A 22,383-nucleotide genomic window follows, 5' to 3' on the forward strand; every position below is an offset into this window, starting at 1 on the left:
TCTGCTTTGCAAGTAGAAAGGTCTCTGGTTAAATCCCCAGATAAAGGCCAAATAACATAAGATAATCTCTGCTGGATCAAAATAGCAGTCCAACTCTGTGGCCAGCTAGTTGCTCTGGATGGCCAGCAAACAAGGTATAGAGGACAATATTCCCCAATGTTGCCCTTAGCACTGGTATTTAGAGGTTTACTGCTGCTAAATGTGGAGATTCCATCTGTTCACCATGGCTAGTAGCTTGGAAATATGCTTGCAAAGATCTTTCCCAGCCTGGGACCCTAAAAAACTGCTGCCCTGCGGGGGGAGTAGGCAATGCTGATCTAAATTGGTTAATTATCTGACTTGGTTTAAGACAACTTCAGATGTGGTTGAAGATGTGACACTCTTTACTGCATACATATGAAGAACGACATACTCTTTTTCATCCTGTTTCTCCCCCCCCCCCCCCAGAGGTGGTGTGGCTCTGTGTCTGAATGCCCAAGGAAGGCGGAATGGGGAAGCCCTAGTCCGATTTGTCAACTCTGAACAGAGGGACTTGGCTCTCGAGAGACACAAGCACCACATGGGGAGCAGGTACATAGAGGTAGGTTGCATGGTGAAAGACCTGAGTGAAGATCTCTGCTGAGTTTGAAGGAATGATGTTCATCCAGGGCCACATCCGAAAGCCGAGCTAGAGGGCTGCCAGTGACTTGACACAACTCACATCACATACAAGTTATTTTAGTGGGATCTAATAAAAAAGGGTAGCACGTTGGCTTCAGGATGGCGCTGTTTGCTATGGAACACCCTTTCTAAGCGACCAACTACACAGTTGGCAAAACTGCGTAGTAGTATGGGGTCATGCTGGATTGATACTATTGTCCTACTGCAGGTGAGGGACGGCATGCTTCCGTGTTCCTCTGTGCATGCAGAAAAGTAGCTTTCAAGAGAACTTGCATTTGGGTTTGAATCGTTTTTAAGAGTCTTTTTTTAAAAAGTCTGGTGGGTTTTTTTAATGAGTATATATTTTGAATGCTGTGTGCAAATCACAATGTTTGGTTTCAAGGGAAAGAGGGGGATAAATTTTTTTTTAAAGTATGTAATCAGTTAATTGTGTTCAGAAACTTTCTTTGCAGCCATGAGGGCTAGAAATTTGGGAATAAAAATATGAATACTAGAATTTCAAGATTATGGTGATTTTCCAACTATGGCAAGACAGTGCCAGGAGTCGATGTTAGAGGCACTCTTCCCAATGGAAGCAACCTATAGAGAGTTGCTGCCCTTGAGAAAAGAAGCGGAGATGTATCTGCAGAGGAATAAAAATAAAAATCTGCAGAGGAATAAAAATAAGCCATTGCAGGAAAACCAGTAAATATCGAGGCATAATTTAGGTTCCCATTATAACAGGTCAGACCCGAAATAATATTTATTTGTTTACAGGCCACCTTTCTCACTGAGACCAAAGGCGGAGTACACAGTGCAATTGAGTACATCAGTTATAACTCTCTATGGCCTTAGGTAGAACACCTAAGATGGCCCAGTAATAAAATAACTGAAAAGTGGGAAGGAACTCAAATAAAATCCTGAGCAAACAAAAGTGTGTTAGCTGTGTGCCTAAAAAGCCAGAAGGATGAGGGAGTAACTAAGCATTGAGAAGGAGGAGGGGGAGGGGGAGGTGTCAGGTGAGCTTCCAGGGGAAGAGCCTTCCGCAGATGAGGGGGGTAGAGAGTGCTGTCAAGTCATAGCTGGAGTTTTCATGGCACGAGACTAACAGAGGTGCTTTGTCTTTGCCCGGCTCGGCAGCCCTGGTCTTTGTTGGAGGTCTCCCATCCAATTACTAGCCAAGGTCAACCCTGCTTAGCTTCCAAGATCTGACAAGCTCAGGCTTGCCTGGGCTCTTTTCTCTTAGAGCCACCACTGAAAAAGCCCTGTCTCTGACTGCCACCTGCCTCCCTTGCAAGGTACATGGGATGAAGATCTGAACAGGCTGGAAGACAATCAGGGAGAAGGATATTCTTGAGGTACCCAGATCCCACAGTGGAAGAAAGGCAGGGTTTAAATGCATGAAGCGAACACCCGTATCTGAGCAGGAATGTTCAGAAGCTGGACCTACATTTGCATTGGGGTTTAATAAAACCAGTAGTCGTGCTAACAACTTTTTACTTAGTGTTGCTCTCTTTTTGCTTCAGGTTTACAAAGCAACTGGAGAAGAGTTTCTAAAGATTGCTGGAGGTGAGGAGTTGCTGTATATTTCTTGTAAATGCGAGTTTGCTATTCTGACTGCATGTAATGAGCTGAACAGCTGCATTTAAAATGTTAAACTGATTAATGTGACCACTTGTCCTTCGATTGCCCCACCAAAATGTGCTTTTTGCAAAGGGAACAAGCCAAAGGAAATCCCTGCCCTAAGAAGGTTGCATCTCAATATATTCAAGCATTCTGATATATCTGCAAACCGTATCTTTTGCTTGCCAAAATCAGAAGCCACAATTGAAAACCAGGCTTTCCTTTCTTATTTTGAAGGGCAAACCAAAACCATATAGGTCACTTATTTGGATATTCCCTAATTTGGCAGTGTACTTAAATGATATGAGAAATTACACAGATTACTAAACAAGACTTACATTTTCGTCCTGAAATGGCACATTGGATTTTTGGTCCTCTTCTACTTGTACAAAAACAGAATTAGAAGTTATCTCACTATTAGCAGCTGCAGGTGTTGGAATTGCATTAAACTGGAAAAATTGTCATACCCCTACCGTTAATGACTGGAGAATATTTGGGATTATTTAATTATGCACAAAACTGTGGTCAGTTTAGATATACAAACTAATAATAACTCAATAGAAAAGTTTATGCAGGCATGGTTATTATATATTTGAATATTTGATGGACTATGAAATTTTGTCAAGAAATTCCTTTTACCAAACATGGTTCTTGTTTTGATTTAGCTAATAGATTATTATATTTGTGTTAAATGATTGTATCATATGTTATCTTCATTGGTAGATAGTTCATAATAGTTTAATTGATGTTTTAGATATTTATGATCTGATAGGTAATTTTTAACTTTATTAATCATATGGATTAAAGACTCTGTTATGTTTGTTTATCCGAATTTATTATGTCTGTACTTTACAGGTTAAACTAAAATTATTTTGTTTTTAAAAAAAGAAATGTTTCGGTATTTCGAAAGCATTCTTTTTTTAAAGAAAAAATGTATTTCAGCAATAACAATACAACAATACCAAAGCTAGTAACAAAATAGAGATTACGAATTACAGTAAGGTCTATAGAGTTTGTCTAAATATCTGCAACATTATAGGGTGTACGTTAAACAATCACTTAACAAGATTTACAAATAGCTAGATAAACAGAAGATATTATGTTATTATTATAATCTGTTAAATTAAAGTAAGAAATTGCAGATGTTTAGGAGGGTGTAGCTCAGTAACAGTTAAATATTTAAAAAATGGAGAGAAAGCATTCTTGACATAATTCATCTGGAATTACTTTTGTCAATCCCTCATAATTTCTGTCCCATCTTTATTCTCCTAGCCAAGGGACAAAAAAATAAATTCTCTCCTTATCGTTCCAACAAGGTACCTCCAATGAAGTAGCCCAGTTCCTCTCCAAGGAGAACCAGGTGATCATCCGGATGCGGGGGCTTCCGTTCACAGCCACCCCTGAGGACGTCTTGGGCTTCCTTGGGCCCCAGTGCCCTGTCACCGGCGGGAAGGAGGGGCTTCTCTTCGTCAAGTATCCAGATGGCCGGCCCACGGGCGATGCTTTTGTCCTGTTTGCCTGTGAAGAGTATGCACAGAATGCACTTAAGAAGCACAAGGAGATCCTTGGCAAGCGCTACATCGAACTCTTCAGAAGCACAGCTGCGGAAGTCCAGCAGGTTGCAGCAATTCTGGTCTTTTTCTCGTGTTGGTTTCTTGCATGTCGTTTGTGGGTAGTTGCCACACAGACTTGAGCATAGATCAGGACGCATGAAAATAAAGTGCTGAACTTGGGATGCTCTTGGAGTGAAGAGGCACCTAGGCATTACCCGTGGGCAACTCCAGGTTGGAAAACTCCCAGAGATTTGGTAGTGGCGTTTGGCAGGTTTTAGGGAGGGGAGGGACCGCCACAAGGTATCATGCCATAGAGTCCACCCTCTGACGCTGCCATTTCTTCCAGGGGAACTGATCTCTCTGTAATCTGGAGATAAGTTATAATTCCAGATTCTCCAGGCCCCACTTAAAGATTGGCAATCCCATATGGCGCGGCAATCACCTACAAGGGTTCTGCATTATAGGCCAGTGTGGAAAGGGATACAGTGCCCTCGACTTGCCTCTCTCACCATCACTGCCCCCCCCCCATCCTGTTGAGGCTTTGCAGGGCCTTGTGACCCACATATACCCAAGAAGGCCATTTTCCTGATTTATAATAACTATTATGAATTGCTTTGGTCAGAGCGCATTAACAGTGCCATTTAGGGTTGCCAGGTCCCTCCATCCTCTTGGCGGGAGGATTGGGACCTGGCACTTACCTCTCCCCTGTTCCATAGAGACCTTCTGCATGCATGCCCCGAAGCCGGTGTGATGACGTCACTTCCAGAAGTGACGTCATCTCTCCGGCCGCGCAGCACCGTCACTTCTGGAAGTGGTGGCGGTGACTGCTGTGCAGGTGGAAGGGTGGTCCCTGCACTCCCAAGGGGCTGAATTGCCCACTGCAGGGGCCAATTCTACTTGAAACAGGCCTGTTTTGGGGTGCAGTTCAGGGCATGGTGGTGCACCGCGCTGCCCAGGGAGTGCGCCCCAGGCAGCGCCCCCCCCCCCCCCGGCCAGGCAAGTAAGTGGACATGGGGGGGAAAGCATGGGATCTGGGGATCCCCCACCCCCAGCGGGGGTATGGCAACCCTAGTGCCATTGAGGCGTATTCTGTTCCTGTTTATTTCCCTGTGCCTGAAAAGGTGGCTTCTCTGTCCCCTCAGCTCCTTAGCAATGGGGTGGCATGTTTTTTGCATTGCATCTATGCAAAAGCACAATTATTGTCACTGATAAATGTGTTTCCTCCCTTCGGTCAGGGAGGGACTGTGGCTCAGTAGTTGAACATCAGCTCGGCATCCAGAAAGTCGCAGGGTCAATTCCTGACCTCTCTAGTTAAAAGGATAAAGATAAGTAGCCGAGGACATAGTAGAGAAAGCTGACCTTGATAGACCAAGAGTCAGACAGGACACAATATAAGGCAGCTTCATGATTGTCAACATGGGTCTGTTCAGCCCAGCTAACAGGAGAGAAAACTTTGCAGGCCCTCTGTAGCCTCATTCGCACATTATGTACAGTGCATGCATATACACGCTACTTGTACATGCATACATCTGTTTGTAAGAAAGAGCCAATGCGCATTCGCTTTGCAAATGAAACGGGGGAACAATCCCTGGATAGATGTGGGGGTTTCAATCACACATTCAGCAGTACAGGCATTTACTATAACACGAGAATTACTCCACACATGCAAGTGTACTCTCTACATGGATTGAATGTGTGTACGTTGTAACTTGCGGGCAGGGGGCAGGGAGGGGAGATCACAACTTTCTTGTGTCTGAAAGTTTCCAAGCTGGTCAACCAGGAGTGTGTTACCCAGGGCTTTTTTTCAGCTGGAACACGGTGGAACAGAGTTCCAGCACCTCTTGAAAATGGTCACATGGCTGGTGGCCCCGCCCCCTGATCTCCAGACAGAGGGGAGTTTAGATTGCCCTCCGTGCCGCCATGTGACCGTTTTTGCCAAGGGTGATTTAAACTTTTAAAAACTCCCCCCTTGTTCCAGCTGACCCAAAGTGACATCATTGGCCTTGGGAGCATGCACGCACTCAGGGCCGGATCTACGGGGGGGCAGGGGGTAGTCTGCCCCCGGCGCCACCAGGGAGGGGGCGCCGGGAGCAGCTCCCAGCTGCCGGAGCGCGCAGGCGGCAGTGCGGGCAGCCTCACAGCTCCTGCGCTGCCTTTTGCCTGCCCTGCAGGGCAGGGGGTGCGCGGCAAGCCGGCCGCCCCCTGTCCTGCGGGGCAGGCGACAGCAGCGCGGGGGGCTGCGAGGCCACCTGCGCCATTCGCCTGCAGGGAGGCGAATGGGGTGGGCGGCTTCTCAGCCCCACACGCTGCCTCTGTCCGCCCTGCGTGATGACATCACCAAAGTGACGTCATCACGCAGTGCGGGAAGCACAAGCGCGAGACAGTAAGCCAAGGGTTGCCCCGGGCGTGGGCAACCCTGGATCAGGTGCTGCACGCACTTTGAGTGCACACATATGGTACCAGGGGTACCACCTCCCACCAAGAGTTGCCCCCTGTGCTGGCAACCCACTGAGTTCCACCACCTCTTTCCCCAGAAACAAAGCCCTGATGTTACCCAAACTGCAGCCACTGTGCTTGCCCTGTGACTTGCTGTTCTTCTCCCTTCCCCCTTCATGGCTCCCTCTCCCTCATCCTCTAATTAGTTTTTGAACAAAGGGCCCCACAGGCAGCCGCTCTGCCTCCAATTATCTCTGTCTGGTTTCTGTCTGTTGGGAAGGACCGAGGAGGGCATCAGTGCAAAGAAGTCCCCCAGGAATCAGAAGGCACAGCTGGAGGCATAAGGGTGGGCCGAGGAGATGTCCCTGAGCTTGTTATTCTTTATGGGGGGCGGGGGTATCTTTGACTGCAGGCAGGAGCTGCTTCTTTGGTGTTTGGGTTTTTGTTTTTTTTACAGTTGCTAGTGACAATTTGTTGGTGATCTCTGGAGGGTCTCAAAATGTCCTTGGTGAAAGGTTGCTGGGCATGGAGCAGGCCTACTGCCTGTGGCATTCCTTCTGCAAGGCAGCCTGTAGAAAATGTGTGACCCCTCTTTTTATACATGTGTGTTCAGTACATGTACTCCTTTGTGGAGTTTACACACAAAAAAGTATGCAGCCGTGTTGTTCTGCAGCAAAAGAAAATTCCGTTTTACTAAGACCAAAAATGTAAACAAATCACGTTTCACACTCTGTATTGTGTTATTTTGGCCTAGTAAAAAGGAATTGTGCAGCTTTTTGTTTTTTGCCTAGACCCAAATAGCAAAACACAGTGTGCTAAGCGTGTGATGAGTTTGTGCTTTGAGTCTTAATAAAAAGGCATTATGTGGCTTTTGGCGGTTGCCTAGACCAACCAAAATAATAACGCAACCCACAATTTGCATGATGTATTGTGTTATTTCGGGGTGGTTTTCATGACGCTTCTGGTATGGCTTTTTGTTCTGGGAGTTGCCTTTTGGGGTTTGTTAACTCAAAGTGGGCTATCTGGGAAGTGGTTCTGGTTAGCGTAGGGGTGGGATCGCAATGCAGGAGTTGCCGCCTCTGGGTTGGGAAACTCTTGGAGATTTGTGGATGGAGCCTGGGGAGGGCGGAGTTTGGCAAAAGGAATAATAAGAACAACATTAGATTTATATACCACCCTTCGAGACAACTTAATGCCACATTCAGAGCGATTTATGAAGTGTGCTATTAGTATCCTCACAACAATCACCCTGTGAGGTGGGTGAAGCTGAGAGAACTGAGAAGCTGTGACTGAGAGCGGAACTACAAGTGACAAAAGGCACAGGTTGGACAGTTGTCAGCTTCCCTCAAGTTTTGATGGGAAATGTAGGCAGCTTGGCGGAATGTTGGACAAGTGACAGTTGAAAAGTCCATTGGACAGCAGTCAGAGAGCCAAGCTGCAAGACTAGGATGCCTACATTTCCCATCAAACCTTGAGGGAAGCTGACAAGTGTCCAGTCTGTGCCTCTTGTCACTTGTAGTTCCGCTCTGAGAGCCAAACTACAAGTGACGCCTGACCCTAGTTGGACACTGGTCAGCTTCCCTCAAGTTTTGATGGGAAATGTAGGCAGCTTGGTGGAATGTTGGCCAAGTGACAGTTGAAAAGTCCATTGGACAGCAGTCCGAGAGTCAAGCTGCAAGACAAGGACACCTACATTTCCCATCAAAACTTGAGGGAAGCTGACAAGCATCCAACCTGTGTCAGGCGTCACTTGTAGTTTGGCTCTGAGCCAAGGTCACCCAGCTGGCTTCAAGCGGAAGAGTGGGGAATCAAACCCAATTCTCCAGATTAGAGTCCTGCGCTGGTGTAGAAGCTCGGCAGGGATGTGATGCCCTACAGTGATGCCCTACAGTGTTCCCTCTGAATCTGCCAGGAGAACTTTTAACACCTGGAAGTTGGCAACTCTAGCCACACACCCTTGGTCCACTGCCATAATGGCTACTGCATGACTTGGGCTGATTCCGCACATGTTGGATAATGCACTTTCAATGCACTTTAGCTATCATTTGGAAGTGGATTTTTTGTTTCACACTTGTGAACTACTACTACTAAACTACTACTACTACACACTTGAAAAATTCAGTTCCAAATGTTCTCTAAAGAGGATTGGAAGTGCATTATCCAACGTGTGCGGAATCAGCCTTGATCTTTCTGTGCTCTTGCATCTATGAGGCAAGGGCTGGTGTAATGTGGGTTGGGGGTGTAGGGGAAGCCACCTGCTGAGGGTGGTGCAACTCCTTACCCTTGGGATGCCAACCAGTAGGTGGGATTTCCATGCGCTCAGGGTTCTGCTAGGGAGGAGGAGGGGCGATCCAATGATCTTGAAACAGATGGACCTTTTATTTGTAGTGAATCCCTGCTCGCTTTCTTCTTTTTCTTTTTTTTGAGAACTTTATTTTCAAATAATTTCCATAACAACAATAAGGTTGAAGTTTTAGCCATTCAAGATTGATAGTAATGTTGTTCGTACTATGAATACTTAACACAAATGTCATAGCGTCAAGGAGTAGAGTTACGTGCTGTGAGTCCAATGCAAGGATGAGTAAAGTTACAAGATTCTATACTTTTTGCCTATAATTAAATTTAGATTTGACATTGTGAACAAGTGATTCAGTGTTAAGTGAGTTGAGTATATGTGGTTATTATTATTCCTATAAGTTTAAGATTGTTTGATATATCGGGTTTGTACATCGTTTGTAGTGATATATTCAAAAAATGGCAGCCATTTGTTTTGGTAGCCCTGCTTTCTAATGATTCTCTTGAGTTGCGACTGCAGTTCACGTCTTGGCAAAGCTGACGTCCTCTTCTTTCTCTCTCCCCACCAACAAACTCTTTGCCGACAGGTCCTTAACAGATATATGTCAACGCCTTTGATCTCCACGCTCCCAACTCCCATAATTCCCGTCATACCACCTCCTTACACTATTGCTCCTGGAAGCGTGCGAGATTGTGTCCGGCTCCGAGGCCTGCCATACACTGCCAGAATCGATGACATCCTGGAGTTCATGGGAGATGCAACCGCAGATATCAAGCCACACGGAGTCCACATGGTCCTTAATCAGCAAGTAAGCCTGATCTCGTCACATCTCAGAAGCTAAGCAGGGTTGGCCTTGGTTAGTAATTGAATGGGAGACCTTCCACAAAGACCAGGCAATGGCAGAGGTAGGCAATGGCAAACCACCTCTGTTAGTCTTTTGCCATGAAAACCCCACCAGGGGATGCTGTAAGTCAGCTATGACTTGAGGGCACTCTCCACCATGGGAACTCAAAATAGGTGATGATGCATTAGAGCAGGGTGACTGCTCTGTCCATCAGAGAAACAATCCAGTATCTCCCAAGCTATCCCTTTAAGGGGGAACAGATGGCTAATAAAACCATGTGGTTATCAGGCCCCTTTGCATTTGAATTTGTGTGTTTATTTATTTATATCCTGCATTCTCCCCCATTCCATTCTCTAGCAGCAACAACCCTGTGAGGTAGGTTGGTCTGAGAGAATGTGACTGGCCCAGCATCACCCAGTGAGCTTCCATGGCCGAGTGGGGGTTTGAGCCTGGTTCTCCCAGGATCCTTGCCCCACCCTCTATCCACTACTATGCCAGCTCTCCTTTTGGTAAGCCCCTTCCTCTCATTGCTGGTCTTGTGTCTTGGCAGCAGCAAGCTCCTTGGGTTTTGATTTGTGGGCAGCTAGTGGTACTTGAACCGGGACCTATTTCCCTTCTCCTTGCTACCCCACACTGGTCAGAGGAAGAACTACAGGGAGTTCAACCTCGGAGCAGAATCTTCCTGGTCCTAGAAATGATCCTTCCGAGTGACCTGATTTCTGTACCTATTCCCAGTCCTGTTCTTCTCCATCAGTATAGGAAACTCTGTTGTTTGTCCCTGGTGAAGCCACCAGGCTATTTGTCTGTGCATCCTGATTGTTTGTCCCTCCATGCCAGGTACTTGCCTCATCTTAAGTCATTGGGTACTAGGATGCTATGGTCCTTGAACCTGGATGCCTGATGCAATATCACACAGTCTTTGTCTCTTTGGGATACTGGGGTCATAGTCTTCTAGAAATGATGGGAATTCTTGTAAGGCATATGACATAGCTGGCTTTGCTGATCTGGGTGCAAACCAGAGGTAAAGGGGTATTTTTTCCACCTGCATTCTCAAAACTGGCTATCAGCAGGAGAACTTGGGGGTGGCTCTAGCTGGCAATGCCATGACATTGCCTGGCAATGCAGTGCTGTCACTTCTGGTGTGACCTGGAAGTGACATCATCATGTAGGAGGTACCACTTTAGCATTCACCCAAAACTCTATGGCTTAACCATACAGTTCGAGACAAATGCTACAATGATGTCCCTTCTTGGTCAGGCCAGAAGAGAAATCGCCATGTTTCCGGTGGCACCAGTCGCCTTCTCCATGGGATTCTGTGGTTTAATAATAAGCTTGTAAAGGATGTTTTAATGTTGAGTCATAGAATCCCAAGCACGGGACGAAAGGAGCTGGGGAGTTTAAAAGCCTTGGAAATGTTTCCTCCATAGGAGTGGCTGGGGGCAGCTTGTTCAGGGGCCCATAAAATTGAACCCTGGGGTCTAATCCTCCTGAAATTTGGGGGTGGGGCCTTTGATGGACAGTAAGGAGTAGGTTCCCTACAAATTTGGTGGCAATTGCTTAAAAAATGCCCCCCCCCCCCCAGCACCCTGGACATTTTTCCCCATAGGGAATAATGTCTGATTAAATCTGGGATTCTCTAACCCAGATTTCAGGGATCCAGGTTTTTTTTTATCCCTGAAACCCAGAGAGATACAGCCAAACCTACCTCACAGGGCTGTTGTGAGGAAACAACAACTGTATAGAGTGCCCGGAACTCCCCGGAGGATAGGCGGTATTAAAAATGTGACTGATAGAGGTGGTAGTGTTCCAAGCTCGTTCTGGAATGCGGGCCTACATTTCTTAAATTCCAGCTTCTGTTCTTCAGGGCCGGCCTTCCGGTGATGCTTTTATCCAGATGAAATCTTCGGACCGGGCTTTCCTAGTGGCTCAGAAGTGTCACAAGAAGATGATGAAGGACCGCTACGTGGAAGTCTTCCAGTGTTCAGGAGAGGAGATGAATTTTGTTTTAATGGGTGGCACTTTAAATCGTAGTGGCTTGTCTCCGCCCCCGTGTAAGTTACCATGTAAGTCTCCGGTTCTTCCGCTCTCTCTGCTGCTAATGGCTGGTGCCTGGTAGGTGCTGATGCGCTGCGGTCCGCTCATCCCTCTTTAAATCTTTTGCAAGCATCTGTAATCATCCCTTGGGCTCTGGATGGAATTGGTTGCTGGGGCAACCACTGGCATGATTGAAAGCATTTTTATTAGGGCGAATCAGTGCCCCGTGCAGGGCAGGGGGCACCGACTGATCTCTCCCTGGTTACCAGTTAATTCAGATTAACGCTTGCAGCTCTTGTCCTTACTATTTTCTCGGACAGGTAGGTAGAGATCCCTCTCCCTCCGTACACACACAAGCTCTCGTATTATCATGCGTTCTGTTTGGGGGTACCTTTTTTCCAAAATCTGCAGTAAACTTCATCTGCTTGGCTATGGATTTTTAATTTATTTTTTACTGCAGAAACATCTTCTGTAGCCGAGCGATCTTGTTAGCCTGCCTCTTAGCACTAAGGAGATGTCCGTCTTTGGGGGATAGCTTGTTGTTGAAGATGGCATCTTCTGAGACAAATTCTACTGGGCCGTTTCCAGATGGCTTACCTGAAGCGGCTCCATGCCGCAATGTTGTGGATCGTGCCGGGGAAAACGTGAAATATTGTTTTCTCGTGCGAGTTTTGCCCCAGCACAATCCACAACATTCCGGCATGGAGCGGCTTCAGGTAAGCCATCTGGAAACGGCCCTGGATCCAGAAAAGAGTGATGAAACCCGATTTTTTTTCTTTGCTGTCTTGAATCAACACTGCTGGCTTCACTGTGGGCTGAATGACAGAATCTCTGGTTTGGGGGCAGAATACAAAAAGGTTGTTTGAAGGTTGGGCCCAGATCTTCCACATCACAGTCACTGTTCTGCCTGGGATAATCCTGCTAAGTCAGGATACCTCCAGTGTCTGCATTTAAATCAGAGTAAATGTGGAATCTGAGCGAATCTGTTAATGATAGGACATTTTGGAGGTCTTTCATTCATAGGGTCGCCATAGATCGGAGGTGACTTGACAGCACATAACACACAATTTCCAGGCAGGCAGGCCAGATCTTGTGACTAAACTAGTTGAAGTTTAAAAAGAAAAAAAAGCCTTTGCTTGTCACTTGTGCTTTTAGCAAAAAGAACCCACCCATGTTGAACTTAAAACCAAGAGGTCTGGAAACCTGACCCCTCTAATGCCTGTTTAGAGTTTTGAGATTCAAAAGTAAAGTACAAGTCGGTGGCAGAACAATAAATCAAGGCGCAGTGTGGTGCAGAAACTGCGATTATATATTTATATATATAATCCCAGTGGTTGAAAGAATATAATGTTGACTTGTCGCAAAATAAATGGGGTTCCATCACTTCTCAAAAAATAAATGGGGTTCCACCACTGGGAATACCCCTTACTTACCCCGTCACCTTTAATTTCAGAGGTTAGCGTCCCCATAGAACCTTAGAAGGATGGCTCAGGTGCAGCAACTATAATATGCCGAAGGTGAACTGCTTCTAATCCGCACCCCACACATACACCACAGTTCTGAGCAAAACCCAACGGTGCTGAGTGGTTCTGGCACGGACTCCGCATTGATAACCAATGTAGGGGGAGCACTGGCCTGGTTGGGGAGGGGGCTTCTGTCCATCTGTGTTTTCTTCAAGGCTGAGCAATATTGTTGAGCAGCATTCAGCCTTTGCTTGCAACTGCAGCTGCGTCGAAAGGTATAACGCACCAGCCTTGCTAACTTTCTGTGCGTCTTCTTTTTTCCTTTGTGCCGTTCCTTCCCATTAGGTCTCTCACCTCCAGCCTATGCTGCTTTCCAGACGGCCGCAGGAGCCGTGATCCCAGCAGAAGCGGCAATATACCAGTCGCAAGCGCTCTTACCTTCCAGCAGGACCCAACAGGCTTCCGCAGCTGCTGCTGCCGTCGCTGCTGCTGCTGCCGCCGCCACTCCAGCTGTTACTTATTACCCAGCTCAGGCTGCTCAACTTTATATGAATTACACAGCTTATTACCCCAGGTATCATCATCATCATCATCATCATCATTATTATTATTATTATTATTATTATTATTATTATTATTATTTCTTATGAGCGAAGACCAGTTCTAAAATACATACAGTAACACCATTGTTGCATGAAGAGTAACAAAAGTTGTATTAAACAAACAGGTAGCATCCACCAACTCATTACAGGACAGCAACGGACTCTAGTGGCTGCACAGAATCTGGCCACTTGGTCCATAACCCCAAGATCATGGTCCAAGAGAAGAAAAACCGTATACAAATTCTCTGCCTGGGATTTTCTGAAGCATGAGAATAACCAGATCTTTTCTGAGATGACAATAAAAGAGGTAGTACCATAGTGTGTGCCCAACAGTTTCAGCTTCCCCATCTTCACGGAGACAAGCGCGCTCCTGAAATGAAACCCTTGAGAATCTCCCCTGCAAAAGTACCGAAAGTAGAAGATTAAATCAGGCAGATATTACCCCAGGTAATACCAGCTTAGGATTCTTTGACTGGACTAATCACTTTTCGGTACTGAAATAGTCACCTTGATCAAAACCCAGCAGCTAGTGCAGCACACTGCGAACTTCAGCCAACGTTGTTGTTTTTTAAACAGTAAGTTCCTAATCCTCGTGATCTTTAAGATGCATTTTGAAAATATAGGTGTAGCTATGTCTGCCTGCTGCTTCAGGACATCTGTTCTTCCCATGGCTTTGTTAAATTTGCCTCTTTCTTCCATGCCTTCAGTTGATCGCCCTGTTGTCAAAATTTAGATTTTAACCTCGTTGCAATGACCTTTACTTCTTTGTTTAGTCCTGTAAAACCCTTTGTATGTTGATGGTCTGTTCAAATAGCAATCATAAAATAATCTAGACTAAATGGCCTAGCTAGGTTATATGAATTTTGCGCACTTCATCTTGCTTTGTATAATTTAGCCTTCTGTCAGTTGTGGGAGACGAGCAAGGAGTGCAGCAAGTCCTGTTCTGGTGCTGTCAGAACTGGGAAGGACCGATTGGTCTTTCTGCAAGATCCAGGAAGGACTGATTGGCCCCGATCTGCAAGACCAAGGTTCAAATTGGAAGGACCAATTGGTCTGTGCCTGAGTAGCAGGCTAGAGCAATTTTAAAGGTCAAGTTTCTAGCCCTCATGACTACTACAAGCTCTGGCTTAGACACGACCAGGTTGCGTTATTTCTGTAGCCATGAGGGCTAGAAACTTGACTGATTTAAATGGCTGAAATTCTCAGCCTGCTGAATTTGTGCACCAGGAGCAGTTTTTGTGCTTGAGCAGTTATGATTACAAGCATGCTTGAAACAGACAGCCCTAATAAAGGCTCTTGGGAAAGGAATGGTGTGGGGCAGAGCGATCTGATGCAACAGGTGTTCCCTGGGTGGATACTGCAATTTTTAAACAATGCATACCTAATAGCAGGGCTTTTTTTCTGGGAAAAGAGGTGGTGGAACTCAGTGGGTTGCCCTTGGAGAAAATGGTCACATGGCTGGTGGCCCCGCCCCCTGAGCTCCAGACAGAGGGGAGTTTAGATTGCCCTCCGCACTCTAAACTCCCCTCTGTCTGGAGATCAGGGGGCGGGGCCACCAGCCATGTGACCATTTTCAAGAGGTTCCGGAACTCTGTTCCCCCGTGTTCCAGCTGAAAAAAAGCCCTGCCTAATAGCCTGTGGTACATACTCTATGATCAGGAGCACAGTAGCTCATAAGTATGCTAGCCAGTAGCCATAAATGCAAATACACTCTAGGGCTCTGTCGGCTGTGTCTCTTAGCTGCAATGGCTGATGCAATACAAAATACCTCCTCATCTCCTCTCTGCCATCTTCAAGAGCCGGTGTGCTGTAATAGTCAGACTAGGATCTCTCTAGGGAGACCCAGGATCAAATCTCTGCTTTGCCACAAAAACTTACTGGGTGGCCTCACAGGGTTGTTGTGTAAATAAAATGGAGGCAAGGAGAACAATGTAAGCCACTTTGGGTCCCCATTGGAGAGAAAAGGCGGAGTATAAATAAATACAAGAATTAAAGAAAGTTAACAATGGCAGTGAGTTTTGCAACCAAACTCTGAAAGCTCTGTTGCTCAGGGGGTTCACATTTGCCTCTGTAAAAATTTCAGAACCAGTTTTGTGAAATGGCTTCATTGAAGAGCCCTGCCTTAACACACTGAAGCGCTTCCATTCAGCCCCCCCCCCCACGTCTAATGCTTGTGACCTATGTCCATACCTATGTACGTCACCGTTATAAAATTGTAGCAGAGTGAAAAATAATACACTGCAGAAATAAGCGGTGCAGACATGTGCGTGTTTAGCTTCTAAGGAAAAGAGTTTGCTACAGAATTAGGGTAAAGGGTACACAGATAGTAAAATAACAAACAGCTTAACTAAGCTCCATCTTGTTCCTTTGTTCTCTGTAACTCTCTCTACACCTCTCTAGTTCAAACTTTAAAAAAGAACCACTGAGCTGTAACTGGTCCCTGCATATATGCAAGCAGGGCTTTTTTTTCAGCGGAACGCAGTGGGACGGAGTTCCAGCACCTCTTAAAAATGGTCACGTGGCCAGTGGCCCCGCCCCCTGATTTCCAGAGAGAGGGGAGTTGAGATTGCCATCCAAACTCCCCTCTGTCTAGAAATCAGGACAGGAGGCAGGGCCACCGGCCATGTGACCATTTTTGCCGAGGGCAATTTAAACTTTAAAATACTCACACACACCCTTGTTCCAGCTGACCCAAAGTGACATCATTGTGCGGTTGAGTTCCACCACTGAGTTCCACCACCTCTTCCCAGAAAAAAAGCCCTGTATGCAAGAATGCGTAATTGCCCCCCAATAACATTGATCCGCCAGTAGTCAGTCTTAGGGTCACCTCATTGATAATAATACCACCTCCTCTCTGGCAGAAAGATTCTACTCTACACCTAATTGGCTCTATGCTAAGTAGTTATCACTAGCTTAACACAAACATCAACTTAATTCTTTCATGACAGATACTCTATTTACTCCAGAGGAAGACAAGGTGTTTTTTCCAGGTATGACATCAAGAAAAAGAGGCTGTCACCTTACATATGCATATGTTAAAAGTAGATCCAGTGATTTTTTAAAAAAATGTGTATAACTTTAGGGAAGGGGGTCATCTTGCATTCAGGGCCATCTACCCTTCAGGTAGATATGGTGGATTTCAGACCTGAAGGATGGTCTGTGTGCACGGCAAAGCAATGGACTGCTTCCCTTCTCAGCCAGTGGCAACAAACATTACACAGCCCAAGCTTTGGCATGTAGGGAGTGCCTATATGTTAGTGGGAGAGCGTGTGCTTTGCAGGCCTCTCCAGATAAGATGACCTTGGAGAGCTGTTCCCTCAAGAGTAATGTGGGTCATGTGCCCCAATGGTCTGACTTGATATAAGACAGCTTTGTATGTTCCTTGCATTTATAATGCACTGTATCTTTTTTTAAAAAAGTTTTGGAAAAGCGGACTTCATAGAAGTAGTCAAAGTGGGCAGTGCTAGACTTGGTGGGCCAGTGGAGAGACTTGGCATCAGGTCGCTTTGTACAGCCTGAGATGGTTTGAATTGGCCCTAATTCAAGGCAGCTGGGATTGAATTGTCCCCAATTCAAGGCAGTGTGGGGAGAGTCCCACATATGTCTCTACTTGCATGTGTGAATTAGCCCTTCCATCACAGTGAAGCCATTTGAAAATTTGGCTGCAGGTCCCCAAATCAGACCTGCATTTGTGAACCAGTCCAATCTGGCCCAACTGTCTTTCCTTCGCTTTCAGCCCTCCGGTGTCCCCTACCACAGTGGGATACATTACAGCTCCTCCAGCAGCAGTGGCAGCCGCCGCCTCGGCCTCGCACACTCCAATGCTGCCCCAGCCTGGCGCTCTTGTCCGGATGCAGGGATTGCCGTACAATGCAGGCATGAAGGAAATTCTCAGTTTCTTCCAGGGCTATCAGGTTAGTATCGGGCTCCTCCTTCCCCACCCCCATTCTCGGTGGTAAACTGCAACTTGAACTTTCCACATCTCACAGCTTTAAGGGAGCAGAAGTTTTGGGCGAGAAATTTCTCTTGTGCCAACCAGGGGTGGAGTCAAACCCTTGCAAACCACTTCCTTTCTTTGGAGTTCCAAGCCAGGACTGATCCAGCTGCCAATGTGACTCTTTGTCTTTCAATCACCACTCGTGTGAGCAGACCTTTTTGCCGAGGCTGAAGGAAGACAGAAATAGGGGTGGGGGAAGTTGCCTTTACCCACCCGTAGCTGCATTTCCAATCTAGGCTTGAACTGGCTTCCCATTCTGTCTTCCAGTCCAACTATGTCAAGCTTTCTCTGTAGACACGTCGAGGCCTGAAATGGTGCCATGCAGTACTTGTAGCAAATTGTGACCTGTGGCAAGCTTTCATTCATCGCTGGAAATTCAGTCTGGGTGTTACTCCAATCTCTTTCTTTTTCCCTCTGTGGCTCCTGGGACTGCATTTGGTGCTTTCATAGTCAGCGGCATGCTTAATGTCAGGGCTTTTTTTCAGGTGCCGGAACTCCGTTCCACCGCGTTCCGGCACCTCTTGAAAATGGTCACATGGCTGGTGGCCCTGCCCCCTGATCTCCAGACAGAGGGGAGTTTAGATTGCCCTCCGCGCAGCTTGGCACAGAGGGCAATCTGAACTACCCCCTCTGTCTGGAGATCAGGGGGCGGGGCCACCAGCCATGTGACCATTTTCTCCTAGGGCAACCCACTGAGTTCCACCACCTCTTTTCCCAGAAAAAAAACCCTGCTCAATGTTATTTAGGAGACTGCATGTAAAAAGTTCTGAGACAAGGAGATATCCTTCCTGGAAGATCTCCTCTATAGGGTGGATGTTTTCAGTTGGAAAATTCTCTCTTTGTGGTGAAATGTAGTATTTACTCTGTGCAAGAAACCTCTAGCAAGCAATGTCATTCACCCTGATATATGAAGTACCAGCTCTCACCACATGAAGGCGAATGAAAAGGAAAACCCAACCTTATAAAACTGGAAACCTTATAAAAGGTTTCCTTATTAAAAAAAAAACCTTATAAAACTGGAAAACTCAATTTTGTGGTTGTTTTTGCTGTGTCTAAAAAGGATCATGGCAATAACAACAACAATAATGCTCATATATACCTGACTTCAGATTTGGATCTTGCAAAATTACGGGCATTTAGCATTTGTTTTTAATTGCCAGTGATACCCTCCCCCACCCCCATTTACTCTGTCATATTTGTATCCCTCCAAAGAGCTCAAGGCAAGGTATGTGAGAGTTTATACACTCGCAATAGCCCTGCCAGGAAGGCTAGGCTGAGAGCTGGTGACTTGCTGAAGACCACTCAATACTCTAATGATTATCATTATCAGGGCTCATTTCGAGGGGGAACGCACAGGAACACAGTTCCAGCAGTCCCCCAAAGATGTCACATGTCAGGTGGCCTCACCCACCTGACTCTCAGCCATTTGGGGCTTGTTTCGTCCTGGATTGGGGCCGAAACGGCCCGGATCAGGCCTCTGATGGGTGGAGGATCACTCTCCCGCTCATCAGCGGCCCAATCCTGACCATTTTGGGCCCCTTTTCGGCCATTTTCAGCCCCTTTTTGCCATTTTGGGCCCAATTTCAGTCCTGAATGGCCAGGATTGGGTCCAAAACAGCCAGGATAGGTGATGCCAGGGAGTGTGGCATATGCAAATCAGTTATGCTAATGACACACTTCCGGTGATGTCAAGGGGCATGGCATATGCTAATGAGTTATGCTAATAAGTTCCTCCAGCTCTTTTTCTACGAAATGACCCCTGATCATTATAAACATTAGCAATAATCAATTATTTATAAAATAGTAGAGAGTCCAGTAGCACCTTTAAGACTAACCATCTTTATTGAGGCATAAGCTTTCGAGAATCACAGCTCTCTTCGTCAGATGCAATTATTCATAAGTGTTGAATATATTTTGTTTACTTTCTTCTAAACCATCGTCCTTACATGGGGTGTAAGATTCTTACTCTGTAGAATCATCTTTTAAAAAATGTTTAACACCCCCACCCAGAATATTCCTGCAGATTTGGAAATCTTCTCTAAATCTGTTCCTTAATCTCCTCCAATGGTTCTACCTTACTCAGGAGGAGTCTTAAAATAAATGAATCATTAACACATCTCATAGGCTGTTCTTGAGCCTGCCCGGCACTATCTAATTGAGAGCTGAGCACCGTCGGCAGGAGGTGGAGGGTTTAGTTGCCAGTGGTGATCAGCAGGAGATAGACTGGAAGGCAGTAGGAGTGTTCAAGGACATTATCTCAGTTGAGAGCTTTGTGAAAAAGCTCTTTGGCTCTCTTTGGATTGTCCTGTTCTCTGTGTCCTGAGACCCTCCAAGGTTGTCGTCTGGATCTACTCGGGCATTGCTGGGTGCCTGTTTACTGTGCATTTTGTGTAGTGGAATTATAAACCCTAAAACCTCCACTGTAGTGGTATTGAAACATGTTTCGGTAAGGAGGTGGAGTATCCTAAGACATCTTTGTTCCAAAATTCTGTTATGTCTACTTAAAGCAAAACAGTACACTCTGATCTTCATGATGCTAAGCAGAGGTACAGCGGGTATCTAGTTCCCGTCTCTGGTGAGAAGGTGCTTGACTTTCAGGGCTGGCGAGATCTCTGCATAGAGCCTTGGAGGACAGTTGTAAGATATTACTGAACTGAGAGGGCCAATGGTCTTTTCAGGATAAGCAGTCTAAAATGTGGGTGTAGTGTGTGGATATAATTAAGATCCTGCACTTCCTCCAAGGAGCTCAGTTTGGTGTGTCTTGGTCCGTCGCCCTAGCACTTTAGCTTTACCAACAACCCTGTAATAGATAGTAACTGGCCAAGACAAGAGTGGGGATTGGAACTTTGCTAGTCCAGCATTCTAACCACTGTACCACACTGGCTGTGTCATTTTTCTGCCGTGGCAGATCTTACGAATGGGCTGTTAAATGCAATTCAGTAATCTCTCCGTTCAGAAAGGTGCAGGGTGGGGGGTGACCTCTGGAGGGCCCAAAGGCCAGGTGCCATTGCAAACAGATAAAACTGTGTCTATTACCAATGGACAAAACACATTCTGGAGTAAAATCAAGCACCAAATTTTAAGATTTCTTGCTCGGATGAGATTTTTGAGCACGTATTATCAACGGCCTGAAAACATTTGTACTCCACTTGATAGCAGGACACCTAGTCTGGATGTTCTTGTAAAAAGAAAAAAACATGTGTATGGTCTGTTTTCTAAGATACTGGCAGCAGGACTGTACTTGGGACATATCTGCTCAACCCATGCTGAACTTCCGTATCACATAATCTTGCCTGCAACGAAAAAGGGGCTTTATTGTATTTAATCCTTTGGCTTTTTCAATAGACTTGATGGCCAGATGTGGTCTAAAACTGTGTAATAGGGGGAGGGGGACGAAGCACTGAAAGGAGAGGGTGCCAGCCAGGTACTGAACTGATGGCAAAATGCCAAAGGTATTAGCAGTCTGTATTTCTCCCATACAGGGACAGGAGGCCTCATTGTCGCCGACTTCGATAGGATTTAAAGGTTTCCTTTCAAATCTATGCTTGAACAAAGATGTCTTCTCTTCTCTGGGTTTCTTTAGAAATCTGAAGCCTGTCCTGGTTGCCCATTCTGCCAGAGTGGCTGTTTAACACCCAGAAAAGAGAGAAATCTTTTGTGTGTCTTTTCCTTCTTCCTGTACAGGATGGAGGATCAGGTGCGGGACTTGGAGCCTCGCAAATCTCAGCTTTGATTTCAGGCAAACAAGATTCTAGCCCATATTGTTACCAGGAGTGATTTTTAGTAGTTATCTTGGAACAGCTTGAGGTTTGTGGGGTCAGGAATACTGGTCTTAGATTTTGTTGGCTGTACTCTCTGTCTGGCACTCTTTTTTGGTGAACTAATTCTCTTTCTGCAGCAAGGAGATTCTGCTGTCCTAAAAGAAATTCTCTGCATCCCAAATAACAAATTTGAAATTAAGAATAGCGATTGAACAATTGTATGTAAATCAGTTTGCTCATAAAAGGAGGGCCTTTTTGGTGGCAGCCCCACAATTAAGGAGCAACATCCCCTCAATGTCTGGCTCCGCTCAATGATGATCTTCAAGAGGCAACTTGAAGATGGTTTTATTTAGGACTGCTTTTAATTAACTTTGTCTCTATGTTTATTGTTTATTGGCAGTCTTAGCTTTTAAACTTTGTTTTTATTCATTGTATGATTGTTGTCTTATTTATATTGTAAGCCGCCTTGAGTTCTTGCAAGGTAGAAAGGCAGCTAAAAAAGTTTTAAATGAAATAATTTTGTGCCATTTCATCACCATTTTTTCAAACAAATTTTCATCATTTGCTGCAAAGAATATAAATGGGTTTGAATAAAGTACAAAGCAACCAGGAATAGCTCCTTCAAAAGAAATGCTTCAGATGGATGGTTAGCTGTAAGGTATGGGGTGAAATCACACATGCACGTTGACTGATAGCTGCAACGCAATGTGTGAACTGTCTTGTGTTTAGAGTGATGTCTGCAGAGGCAACAAATTTTATTAGCCATTGTAAAAATTTTTGACAAATTTTTCTGCATGAGTATATGTTCTCTGAGAATTTGCTACATGTTGGTGCCAGGGATTTTGCCATCCATAGATTTTGCCATCTCAGTCAATATTAGGTAGAATCTGATGGGTTTTTTTTTATCTTCTAACGTTGCTGATTCATGCATGTACAATATATTTGCTCAACATGTTGGCTGATATCACTTCAAATGAATGAAAAACCAAAACAGTTGAGTTCCGTTGTCAAATAAAAGCCCTCTATTAGGGTCACTTTTACTATCAAAATCCAAATTTGAAATTCAGTGAGTTTTCAAAATTTTAAAGGTTTTTTTTTTTTTGAGATTTCAACTTCTAGAATTGTCAGGTGATAC

At 45.5% G+C, this 22,383-nt stretch overlaps 1 protein-coding gene across 2 annotated transcripts in view; it reads left to right on the forward strand.

The window, feature by feature from the left end:
- ESRP2 (epithelial splicing regulatory protein 2) overlaps positions 1 to 22,383 on the forward strand; it is a 79,703-nt gene that overhangs the window by 46,524 nt on the left and 10,796 nt on the right. For both annotated transcript variants that reach the window (XM_055000291.1, XM_055000290.1), the window contains exons 9-15: positions 448 to 580; positions 2,166 to 2,208; positions 3,579 to 3,880; positions 9,134 to 9,355; positions 11,256 to 11,454; positions 13,234 to 13,462; positions 17,227 to 17,404. In XM_055000291.1, coding sequence (XP_054856266.1) covers positions 448 to 580; positions 2,166 to 2,208; positions 3,579 to 3,880; positions 9,134 to 9,355; positions 11,256 to 11,454; positions 13,234 to 13,462; positions 17,227 to 17,404 — 1,306 coding nt within the window. The remainder of the gene's footprint in view (positions 1 to 447; positions 581 to 2,165; positions 2,209 to 3,578; positions 3,881 to 9,133; positions 9,356 to 11,255; positions 11,455 to 13,233; positions 13,463 to 17,226; positions 17,405 to 22,383) is intronic.

The sequence above is a fragment of the Eublepharis macularius genome, chromosome 16 (assembly GCF_028583425.1).
Source record: "Eublepharis macularius isolate TG4126 chromosome 16, MPM_Emac_v1.0, whole genome shotgun sequence".
Classification (NCBI taxonomy): domain Eukaryota; kingdom Metazoa; phylum Chordata; class Lepidosauria; order Squamata; family Eublepharidae; genus Eublepharis; species Eublepharis macularius.